The following is a 12766-nucleotide window of genomic DNA, read 5'->3' as shown; positions in this document are numbered from 1 at the left end:
GGAATAGATGGTAAGGCTGGAAGTAGAGGGTCTGTAAGATCTATTTTAGCCCTAAAATTGTGATTTTTTGAATTTCCAAACATTGTGGAAACAAGTGAAAAAGTCACATACCTTGAGGCAGAGTGTGTTATAATACTAAAAACAGACTAAAATATTCAGAATATAGATTTCATTTTCCCAGGTATCCTGTTTTATATTGTCAGACTATATTATTTTATATAAAAAATACATGCTTTTCAGTTTCAGATCCCTAGAGATCATTTTTTTGATATTGGACTTTGATGATACTCTTTGAAAAATTCAGCATCTACAACACAAATGTAGCTGTTCTTGTTTTATTGATAAATGTAAAAAAAAAAACCACAAAACAAAAACCTTATTGTGAGTTGAAAATGTGAAAATGTAACTGTATTAGTCATTTTAGCCATTACAGTAACCTCACTGTAATATGGCTCATTCATGATCTATCCAATAGCAGATATGATGTGAAAGCCTTGCCTTGGCCTTCCACTTGGTTTGTCTGTCCTTCAGGAAAAGAAGTATGTATGGGAAAATCGGTGTGTAAAAAATAATTGGATCACACATGTTTTACCTGTGGTGGTTACGTATTGACAAAACTGTCCCCCTTTTCCTGGTTCCACGTCTAGCTGATCCACTTGAGTATTCTTTTTAAGTACTCTCATCTAGGGACTTCCTTAATTCTTAGCAAGGTTATTCAAGCCTGATTTAATGTATTTAAGGTGACTGATTTTATGTTTATTAGACAAAAATAATATAATTTTAAAAATCCATGTAAAGTTTTCAGGATAACCTTTATATATATTGTTTTTAAACATGTGCCTGATTTCCCAGGAACTTACTTTTTTTCCACTTACACTGTGTCTAAATGGTCTTGCTAAGATAAACATCATTAAATATTTTTCTAAGTCATGTGCATTATGTTATTTAGAGAATGGAAATGAATACTTAAAATGACTTACGGTTTTGATAAAGATATTTCTTGTCCATTTAAAAAATTAGGATCTCATCACATAGGAGACAAAAATTAAAAAAATAAAAATTAAAATCAAAGGGTACCAAATTTTTTTTAAAAAATCACCATTGAGTAAGTAATAATAATTATGAATACCCATCGAAGGAAGGCCTAGTGGTTTTTTTTTTGTTTTTTTTTGTTTTTTTGTTTTTGTTTTTTTTCCTGGGATTACAGGCATGAGCCATCACGCCCGGCCGGCCTAGTGTTTTTATGTGTCATTTTATTTAGTCTTTTCAATAATTTTGAGTTAGGTATTATTACTCTTATTTCAGAGATAAAAATCCCAACACTTTGGGAGGCCGAGACAGGCGGATCACGGGGTCAGGAGATCGGGACCATCCTGGCTAACACGGTGAAATCCCGTCTCTACTAAAAATACAAAAGAAATTAGCTGGGTGTGGTGGCGGGCGCCTGTAATCCCGGCTACTCGGGAGGCTGAGGCAGGAGAATGGGGTGAACCCGAGAGGCAGAGCTTGCAGTGAGCCAAGATCGCGCCGCTGCACTCCAGCCTGGCCAACAGAGCAATACTCCGTCTCAAATAAATAAACAAACAAATAAATAAATAAATAAAGCCTGGGCGACAGAGCAATACTCCGTCTCAAATAAATAGATAGATAGATAGATAGATAGATAGATAAAAAATTCAGGATACAGAAATAAGTGCCCTTCTTATTTATTTATTTATTTATTTTTTGAGACGGAGTATTACTCTGTCACCCAGGCTGGAGTGCAGTGGCACGATCTTGGCTCACTGCAACTTCCACCTCCCGGGTCCAAGCGATTCTCCTGCCTCAGCCTTCCGAGTAGCTGGGACTACAGGCGCCCACCACCATGCCTGCCTAACTTTTGCATTTTTAGTAGAGACGGGGTTTCACCATTTTGGCCAGGCTGGTCTCCAACTCTGACCTCCAGTGATCCACCTGCCTTGGCCTCCCAAAGTGTTGGGATTACAGGTGTGAACCACACTGTGCCCGGCCGTGTTTTTCTTGTTTTAAAAAAGGTTCTCGAACTGTGCTGTCCATAATGGTGGCTCCCTACGAGTGTCTATGGAGCACCTGACACATGACCAGTCCAAATTGAGATGTCCTAGAAATATAACCAATTTCAAAGTCTTGGTTAAAACGACAAGCATGTAAACATTTTTATATAGCTCACATGTTGAAATGCTAACATGTTGACTATATTGGGTTAAACAAAATAGATTGGCCGGGCACGGTGACTCACGACTGTAATCCCAGCACTTTGGGAGGCTGAGGTGGGCGAATCATGAGGTCAGGAGTTCGAGACCAGCCTGGCCAACATGGTGAAACCCCATCTCTACTAAAAATACAAAAAATTAGTTGGGCTTAGTGACGGGCGCCTGTAATCCCAGCTACTCGGGAGGCTGAGGCAGGGGAATCGCTTGAACCCAGGAGGTGGAGGTTGCAGTGAGCCAAGATTGCACCTCTCACTCCATTCCTGGTGACAGAGTGAGATTCCGTCTCAAAAACATAAAATAAAATAAAATGAAATAGATTATTCAAATTAACTTTACCTGTTTCTGTTTACTTTTTAAAAATGCAACTAATAGAAAACTTAAGATTACATTTGTGGCTTGCATTATATTTCTATTGAAAGAGCTGCTGTAACAATTTCAACGGGCAAATAGTTCCATGCTCAAGGCTTGTGAATGATGGTGTCCTCCTCAACCCCTTTCCTCCATCCTTGTGGGCTCTCTTCACCTCGTTCTTCAGTTTGGGGCAGAGTTTAGTACTTAAGAATCGGATACAGGCAGGGCGTGGTGGCTCCCACGTATAATCCCAGCACTTTGGGAGGCTGAGGCTGTTGGATTTCTTGAGCTCAGGAGATGAAAACCAGCCTGGGCAAGATGGTGAAGCCCCATCTCTATAAAAAATAAAAAAATAGGCCAGGTGCGGTGGCTCACGCCTGTAATCCCAGCACTGTGGGAGGCCAAGGTGGGTGGATCACCAGAGGTCAGGAATTCAAGACCAGCCTGACCAATATGATGAAACTCTGTCTCTACTAAAAATACAAAAATTAGCTGGGCGTGGTGGCATGCGCCTGTAATCCCAGCTACTCGGGAAGCTGAGACAGGAGAATTGCTTAACCCAGGAGACAGAGGTTGCAGTGAGCCGAGATCGCGCCATTGCACTCCAGACAGAGCGAAACTCTGTCTCAAAACAAAAAAATAAGTAAATATGTATGTATATGTAAATTAGCTGGGTTTGGTGGCATGAACCTGTGATCCCAGCTACTTAGGAGGCTGAGGCAGGAGGATCGCTTGAGTCCACCAGGTGGAGGTTGCTGTGAGCCTCGATTGAGCCACTGCACTTCAGCCTGGTTGACAAAGTGAGACTCTATCTCAGAAATAAAAAATAAATAAACTTTAAAAAAGTTTATTAAAAAACAAAGAATTGGATCCAGATCACTAAATTACTGTCTGTATTTTTGCTTTAATATAGCCATTGTGGTTATTATTATTTTCACTGGTCTGCTTTGTTTCTGAAACACTCCATCACCATTAGAGATCTTTTGCTCTGTTTAACCTCTGTACCCTCACCATATTTATGCACACACATTCCCTGTTTTTCTAATATCATCATAAGCATAACATTGTTTAGCTCAACATTCAATGTTTGCTATTATGACTATAAATGCTAGTCATAACTCAGCTGTGTATTAAGCACTCTTTATTTACTGCAGTTTTTGTTTATGGTGGAATCAGTAATTGCCTTGTTATTCTTCTGCTGTTTAGCTTTCTATGTACCTGCCCTAATTCAATCTCATATTCTTCACCAGTTGTCTAAAACTCATCCGTGTGTGCGTGTGTCCGCAGATCTTCCTGGATGTGCCTCTCCCCTGCAGCCTGCTCTGGTCCGCACCTGCGCTTCCCCTGTGGTCTACCCACGGCTCTCATGGAGGCCTCCTTTCACCAGATCCTCAGCTTTCCTCTGCCTTTCTCCTGTCTCACCCTTCCTGTTTCCTCTTTCTTGCTTAATTTCCTCATTTTGGTGAAGCACATCTTTAGTAGCTTCCTGAGAAAAAATACATGAAACAGTTTTATAAGAACTTGCATATCTAATAATTTTTTTTCTCCCCTGAAGTTTAAATCCAATTTGAGGTTGGAAACAATTTTCTTCAGAATTTTGAAGATATTTCTCTATATATTTGGGCAGTTTGGAACCAATTCTGACTCCTGATCCTTTGTGTTCTCCACCTCCTACTACCCCCCACACACACTTAAAAGAAAATTTTTTTATTCCCAACACCTAAAATTTCACTGTGATAGATGCTCTAATATGGGTCAGTCTCCATAATCATTTTCATGTGTTTGACCTCCTATATTGGTCTTTTAATTTTAATTTATTTTCTCTTTCCTTTTTTTTTTTTTTATTTTTGGCTGAAGTTTCTGAGAGATTTCATCATGTTATCTTTCAACCATTCTATTAAGTTTTAAAAATTCAACTATTATTGTTTTAGTTTGTTGTCTTCTGATAGTCTCTTTTTTTGTTGTTGTCATTTTTTTTTTTTTTTTTTTTTGCTTTATGGCTGCAGTATCTGCAACCTTCCTAATGATAATTTTTAAAAAATGTTTTCTTCTCCCTCCATGCTTTGTTTCAGCCAAGTAGGTTTTTTTTTCTCTGTTTGTTTTTCTTTCATAATATAATCTTGCTTTAGGTGGCAGGTGGTTCCTGCTTGTTTACTTATATTTGAGAGTGGAACATTAAAAGAGAACTAGAATCTCTGCATATGGGTGTGGGGCTTATGGATCTGGACTTCACTTAAGAGCCATCTGTTTAGGCTGTTTCCTTGGGGAACCCCTATGTCAGTATTTTTAGACACTGTCTTTTAGGTTAGTCCAATTCTCTGAATAGGGAGGTTTTAGTCTGCTCTCTGGAGAGTGTAGGCAGGGTAGAGAGGCATGCAGGCAGAGGAAGGTCTCCATTTGTATTCCCTAATTTCTCTTTGTTCAGAAGATTCCACCTTCTACTGTGCCTAGTGTTTTCCAGACTAGAGATCCTCTGTCTTACCCTCTCCAGAAAATACTCCGGTTTTGTGCCAGGGTGAGAAAAAGTAGTTGCCTGGCTGAGCACAGTAAAGGGGAATATTTACCTTTTTATTGCCAAATAATATTCTATTGTATGATATATCACATTTTGTTTATCTGTTCATTAGTGGATGGACATTTGGGTTGTTTCCATTTTTCGACGATTATTAGTAGTGCTTCTGTGAGCATTCCTGTATAATTATTTTGTATGGAGTTGTTGTTTTTTTTCTTGGTTATATCCCTAAGAATGGAAATGCTGGGTCATGTGGCAACTCTGTAAATTTTGAAACGCTATCAAACTGTTGTGCAAAGTGGCTACATTTTACATTCCTACCATCAATGTATGAGAGTTCCAGTTTATTCACATCCTTGCCAACATCTGTTATTATTTGTCATTTTGATTTTAGCTATTTATCTTAATGGGTATAAAGTAATATCTCATTGTGGTTTTGATTTGCATTTATTGGATGGCTAATGATGTTAAGCATCTTTTCATGTGCTTAATGGGTCATTTGTAGATCTTCTTTGAAGGAATTCAAATTCTTTGCTTATTTTTAAATTGAGTTATTTTTCCTCTTATTGAGTTGAGTTCTTTATATATTCTGGACATGAGTCCTTCATCAGATGTATGATTTGCAGACTTTTTTTCTATTCTGTGTATTATCTTTTTACTTTCTTGGTTTGAAGTATAAAAGTTTTTAATTTTGATAAAATCTAACGTACTAATTGCTTTTGTCACTTCTGTTTTGGTATCATATCTAAGAAACTGTTGCCCAACGAAAGGTCACAAAAATTTATGCCTATGTTTTTTTCCTAAGATTTTTATAGTAGCTCTTATATTTAGGTCTTTGATCCATTTTGAATTAACTTTTTGTACATAGTGTGATGTAGCAGTCCAACTTTATTATTTGGCATATGGATACCCAGTTGTCCTGGAACCATTTGTTGAAACAACTATTTTCCCATCAAGTTATCTCAGTACCCTTGTTGAAAATCAATTGAACATTAATTTAAGGCTCTATTTCTATCAATTTTATTCCAATTGACCTATATGTCTTTCATTTATTTTTTTGAGACAGAGTCTCAATCTGTCCCCCAGGCTGGAGTGCAGTGGCGTGATCTTGCCACACTGCAACCTCTGCCTCCTGCTTTCAACTGATTCTCGTGCTTCAGCCTCCCAAGTAGTTGGAATTACAGGTGCGCACCACAATGCCTGGCTGATTTTTTGCATTTTTAGTAGAGACAGGGTTTCACCATGTTGGCCAGGGTTGTCTCAAACTCCTGGCCTCGAGTGATCTGCTCGCCTTAGCCTCCCAAAGTGCTGGGATTACAGGTGTGAGCCACCGTGCCTGGCCTATATGTCTGTTCTTGTGCTAGTGTAGGTTGAGCATCCCTAATATGAAAATCCAAAATATGAAATCCTGCAAAGTCTGAAACTCTCTGAATGCCAACACGATGCCACAAGTACAAAATTCCACACCTGACTTCACATGACAGTCTGTAGTCAAAATGCAGTCAAAACTTTGTTTCATGCACAAAATCATAAAAATATATAAAATTCAGGCTATCTGTATAAGGTATATATGAAACATAAGTGAATTTTGTATTTAGATTTGTATCTCATCCCCAGGATATCTCATCATGTATATGTAAATATTCCGAATCTGAAAAAAATCCTGTGTCTGAAACACTTCTGGTCCTAAGCATTTCTGTAAGGGATGTTCAGCCTGTACCATACTGTTCTGATTGTTGTGATGTTGTAGTAAGCTTTTATTTATTTATTTATTTTTTCAGATGGAGTCTTGCTCTGTCACCCAAGCTGGAGTGCAGTGGCATGATTTTGGCTCATTACAACCTCCACCTCTCGGGTTCAAGTGATTCTCCTGCCTCAGCCTCTCAAGTAACTTGGATTACAGGTGCATGCCACCACACCCAGCTAATTTTTGTATTTTTAGTAGAGATGGGGTTTCCCCATGTTGGCTAGGCTGATCTCGAACTCCTGACCTCGTGATCCACCTTCCTCGGCCTCCCAAAGTGCTGGGATTAACAGGCATGAGCCACTGCGTCCAACCATAGTAAGCTTTCAAATTGAGAAGCCTGAATTTCTCCAATTTCATTCTTCTTTTTCAGTATTGTTTTTGTTACTCCAGAGCTCTTGCAATTTTATGTACATTTTGGAATAAACTTGTTAATTTCTGTAAATAAGTCAGCTAGGATTTTGATAGAGATTGCATTGAATCTGAGAACAATTTGGGAATATTGCTATATTAACAGCATTAAGTCTTACAATTCATGAACATGGGTTATCTTTCCACTTAAGTCTTTAATTTCTTTCGATTGTATTTTATGACTGCTGGTGTACAAATCTTGTACTTTTGTTATACTTATTCCTAAGTATTCTTTTTCAGGTTATTATGAATGGAATTTTTCTTTAAATTTTATTTTAGGACTATTTATTGTTGGTATGTAGAAATACAGTAGATTTAAAAATATTTATCATATATCCTACAACCTTGCTGAACTTATTAATTCTAGTAGTTTTTTGATGATTTCTTAGGGTTTTCTATGTATGAGAACATGTTGTTTATGAATAGACAGTTTATCTCTTTCTTCCTAATCTGGATGCTTTTTATTTCTTTTTGTTGCCTAATTGCCTTAGTTAGAACCTTTAGTACAATGATGAAAAGAAGTGGCAAGAGCAGACATTTCTTGTAAAGAGGTGTCTCTCATCTTAAGGGAGAAAACATTTAGTCTTCATCATTAAGTATGATTTTAGCACTTGGTTTTTCCTAAATATCTTTTATCAGGTTGAGATAGTCTCTTCTATTCCTATTGTGCTGGCTTTTTTTTTTTTTAATTAAAAAAGTGTTTTGGGTTTTTTTTTTTTTTTTTTTTTGTATTTGGGATGATTATGTGCATTTTTTTCTGTTATTAATAGAGTGTATTATATTGATTAATTTTCAGATCTTAAACTATCCTTGCATTCTTGGAATACATCCAACTTGATCATGGTGTATAATCTTTTTTACATGTTGCTGTGTTTGATTTTCTAGTATTTTGTTGAGAATTTTTAGGTCTTCATAAGGGACATTGATGTGTGGTTTTCTTATGATGTCTCTCTCTGGTATTGGTATCAGGATGACACTGGCTTCAGAATTATTTGAGAAATTTTCTTATGCTTCTGTTTTTTTTAAAGAGTTTATGAGGGATTGGTTTAAATTATTCTTTACAGATTTGGTAGAATATAGCAGGGAAGCCATCTGAGCCTGTGCTTTTCTCCCCTTTTTTTTATTTTTTATTTTTTTATTTTTGTAGAGATAAGGTCTTGCTGTGTTGCCTAGTTTGGTCTTGAACTCCTGAGCTCAAGTGATCCTCCCACTTTGGCCTCCTGAAATGCTGGGATTATAGGTGTGAGCCACCATGCCTGGCCAGGGCCTGTCCTCTTCTTTGCAAGCAGTGCTTAAATTAGTAATTTAATATAGTATTTTGGTTAAGGGAATGATAAGTGAACATTCATCTCATAAATACCCATTGATATTTTACTGTTCAGCCAATCTTTTTCCTGTATAATATCCAAATAAAAATAAATTTTAATATATCTAATTATAACTTTTTTTTTTCCTTAAAGGTTTGTAGTTACTGTGGAGTCAGTAAGCCATGGCATCTAAGAAATTTGCTGTTAAAGTAAGTAATGTTTAATAGCTTTTTAAAAAGTGTCTAATCACTGTCTAATATAACTGAGTTCTATGTTAATTGAAAATTGAAGTTCCTAACTTTCTACTTTTTACACTTGGGACTCTGCAAAAAGGTTTTTCAACTTTTAAGTTCTGGGGCACATGTGCAGGATGTGCAGGTTTGTTACATAGGTAAACATGTGCCACAGTGGTTTGTTGCACAGATCATCCCATGACTTAGGTATTAAACCCAGTGGCCATTAGCTATTCTTCCTGATGTTCTCCCTCCCCCTGCCCCACCAACAGGTCCCAGTGTGTACTATTTCCCCCATGTGTCTATGTGTACTCATTCAGCTCCCACTTATAAATGAGACTGTGAGGTATTTGGTTTTCTGTTCTTGCGTTAGTTTGTTGAGGATAATGTCTTCTAGCTCCATCCATGTCCCTGCAAAGGACATAATTTTGTTCCTTTTTATGGCTGCATAGTATTCCATGGTGTATATGTACCACATTTTCTTTATCTGTTTTTTCACTGATGGGCATTTAGGTTGATTCCATGTCTTTGCTATTGTGAATAGTGTTGCAATGAACATACACATGCGTGTTTCTTTATAATAGAATGATTTATATCTTGGGAGGTATATACCCGGCAATGGGATTGCTGGGTCAAATGGCATTTCTGTCTCTAGATATTTGGGGAATTGCCTCACTGTCTTCCATAATAGTTGAACTAATTTACACTCCCACCAACAGTGTAAAAATATTCCTTTTTCTCCACAGCCTCACCAGGATCTGTTGTTTCCTGACTTTTTAATAATCGCCATTCTGACTGGCGTGAGATGGTATTGTGTTGTTTTTGATTTGCATTTCTTTAATGATCAGTGATATTGAGCTTTTTTTTTCATATATTTGCTGGCTACATGAATGTCCTCTTTTCGGAAGAGTCTGTTTACATCCTTTGCCCACTTTTTAATGGGGTCGTTTGTTTTTTTTCTTGTAAGTTTGTTTAAGTTCCTTGTAGACTCTGGATATTAGACCTTTGTCAAATGGATAGCTTGCAAGTATTTTCTCCCATTCTGTAGGTTGTCTGTTCACTCTGATGATAGTTTCTTTTGCTGTACAGAAGCTCTTTAGTTTAATTTGATCCCATTTGTCAATTTTTGCTTTTGTTGCAGTTGTTTTTGGTGTTTTGGGGACTCTAGGCAGATTGAAAATGTATATTTTGAGAATGAGATGGGGGAGAAAATGTTCATATGGTTATGAGGCGTTCCTTGCTTCGTCTTTTAAAGATGCTTTTTGGTTATCCCTTGGTCTTTACTGTTAAAAATTATTATTCATATTCCAGGTCCATGGCATGATTTCTCATTATGTCAAAGCAGATAAAAGGTAATCAAAAGAAGGAATCAGCAAATTCTCTACCTGGGTCAATGCCAGGAGAGTTCTCTTGCTTGGTTGCCCTCTTTCATTTTCCTCTTATAAATGTCCCTTCTTTGTTCCTTGATGGCTGGGGTTGAGACCTTCTCAGGTGTGGATAGATGGGAGGCTCCTGTGTGAGGGATAGTGGGGAGGGAGAAGAGAAGAACTGATGGTGAGTACAAGATCTTGCAGATGCTTTCATATATGTTGTTGTTTCTTTAGGACATTTTCTGTATGCTAGCGTTACCATAAGTGCAAGTTCAAAACATCAGAATATAAATTACAATAGCTAGTTGGCCAGATTAGATACTATTTAATGTTATAGCTCTGTCTTATTTTTAACCAAGTCAGTGCTTATTTAGATTTACTAACATATTTATAAATTTCATTGCTTTCAGTTATTTCTTGTATCCATATATGTTCTTAGTATTTCTTCCTGTGAAGGCATATAAGTGATGAACTTTAACTATTTCTGTGTCTAAGAATATATTTTGATCTTACCTTAGAAAGATATTTAGTTGGTTTTAGCCTGGCGCGGTGGCTCAAGCCTGTAATCCCAGCACTTTGGGAGGCCGAAATGGGCGGATCGCGAGGTCAGGAGATCGAGACCATCCTGGCTAACATGGTAAAACCCCGTCTCTACTAAAAAATACAAAAAAACTAGCCAGGCGAGGTGGCGGGCGCCTGTAGTCCCAGCTACTGGGGAGGCTAAGGCAGGAGAATGGCGTAAACCCGGGAGACGGAGCTTGCAGTGAGCTGAGATCTGGCCACTGTGCTGCAGCCTGGGCGCAGAGCGAGACTCCGTCTCAAAAAAAAAAAAAAAAAGAAAGAAAGAAAGATATTTAGTTGGTTTTCGAATGCTAGGTTGAGCATTATTTTCCAACAACACTTTAAAGATACTTTTTAATTGTCTTCTGGCATCTTTTATTACTACTGAGAAATGTTTTCATTATCTATTGATGCTTAAAATCCACGTTAAAACTTGTTGGCTTGAAACACCAACCATTTTATGATCTCTCCTGATTCTGTAGGTTGCTTAGCATCAATTGAGTAATTTTTCCTTTTGACGTTGGTTGGGGCTGCAGTTCTACTTAGGGCCTCACTTAGGTGGAACATGAAAGATGGGCATACTCAGTGGCAGTTAATGCTGGCTTTGGTTGGAATCGCTGCTGGATCTATTAATTGTTGTTCTTCAGTTCTCATCCATGTGCCTATTCTGTGTGGCTTGGGCATCTAACCCGGTGACTGAGTTTTGAGGGGTGGCATCTTAGGACAAGACTTGCACAATGAAAGAAGTATGACTTGTCAGTCCTTTGAAGGCCTAGATGCAGACATCTCAGATGCCACTTCTGTGGCCTTCTATTGATCAGAGCATTCACAGGGCCAGCCTAGAGTCAGGGGAACCTGCACTCTTGACTTGAGAAGCTGCATTTTCTCACAGGGATCAGGAGAATTGTTGGGGTGTGTCTATGGAGACTACTCACCTCAGAAGTTCACTGTTTGGCCTGATTTGATTCCTTTCTTGGTTATCTGTCATTCTTCTCTGGTTGCTCTTAAGATTTATTTTTGTCTTTGCTCTTCTATAGTTTCACTATGAAATCTCTAGTTACAGTCTTGCTTTTATTAATCTGGCTTGGGATGCAATGTATGTCTTCAATTTGTAGACTCAAGTCGTCAGTTTTGGAAAATTCTTGACCATTTTCTCTGCCTCTCCTAATTCTCTCTGTTCTCTTCTTATAGAGAACTTTTATTTGAAGTTGGTTGGATAGTCTCATTTGACTGTTTATTATATGCTGGAGGAGTGAGATTAATTTTATCCAGGACTGAGCCCCGGTAGTCTGTCTGCTTAGAAAAGGGCTGGGCCTCTTGCAAAGCTCTGTTGAAACTGGCTATGGCCAAGTAGGGCAGACCATCCTGGTCAACCATAAAGCTTGGACCTGAGGCCCCTAATTATGCCAGAGATGGGTCAGTTCCATACACATGGAAGTGGCATATTCTGCTACCATATTATCCCATCTTACAGTGATACCTGTAAGGCTTGGAACAAAGCTTCCAGATCATGATAGGCAGAGGAGTTGCCTCAACAGTGAGTGTCAGGCTAGCAGAATAGGGATAGGGACAGGGTTCTGACACATCATATTGAGGGTTCTGTACATCACCTTGTAGTTGTATTTCTGCCTCTGACAGTCTAGGGACTGGTGCTTCTCCATGTACCTTACTTAAAAGCTCCATGACTCAAGCATGGGGATCCCTTTTTAAATATCTGACAGTGAGTTTTGCCAGATTTCTGTGCTCTGCTCCAGGGTATCATGGGCAGCAGGAGACCTGCACACCTGCTACTGATATTTTCAGACATGCTTTCTCCCCAGGGAACACTGCTCCTGAAGTCTTGTGTGAGTGCTGTGTGGCCAGTGGCCAATTGCCCTTCCCTGTTTTGCTTTTCCTTATTGCATTGAGAGTGCTTTTTCCCCCCCTCTGAAACAGGATCTCACTCAGTTACCCAGGCTGGAGTGCAGTGGTGTGAATATGGCTCACTTCAGCCTTGACCTCCTGGGCTTAAGCAGTCCTCCTGCCTCAGCCTCCTGAGTCGCTGGG

The 12766-nt window shown here is 38.5% G+C and overlaps 1 protein-coding gene across 3 annotated transcripts in view; it reads left to right on the top strand.

Annotated features, from left to right (window-relative positions):
- SLX4IP (SLX4 interacting protein) overlaps window positions 1-12766 on the top strand; it is a 196319-nt gene that overhangs the window by 15420 nt on the left and 168133 nt on the right. The window contains exons 1-2 of one of the 3 annotated variants that reach the window (XM_031656550.1): window positions 6953-6997; window positions 8710-8765. In XM_031656550.1, coding sequence (XP_031512410.1) covers window positions 8739-8765 — 27 coding nt within the window. In that variant the 5' untranslated portion in view covers window positions 6953-6997; window positions 8710-8738. Of the gene's footprint in view, window positions 1-6952; window positions 6998-7112; window positions 7157-8709; window positions 8766-12766 lie in introns of those variants that run through there. The other 2 variants (XM_031656552.1, XM_031656551.1) reach the window with 2 other exon arrangements.

Source organism: Papio anubis, chromosome 16 (assembly GCF_008728515.1).
Source record: "Papio anubis isolate 15944 chromosome 16, Panubis1.0, whole genome shotgun sequence".
NCBI lineage: Eukaryota > Metazoa > Chordata > Mammalia > Primates > Cercopithecidae > Papio > Papio anubis.
The sequence above is the reverse complement of the archived record's forward strand: the minus strand, read 5'-3'. Positions and strand labels throughout refer to the sequence as shown.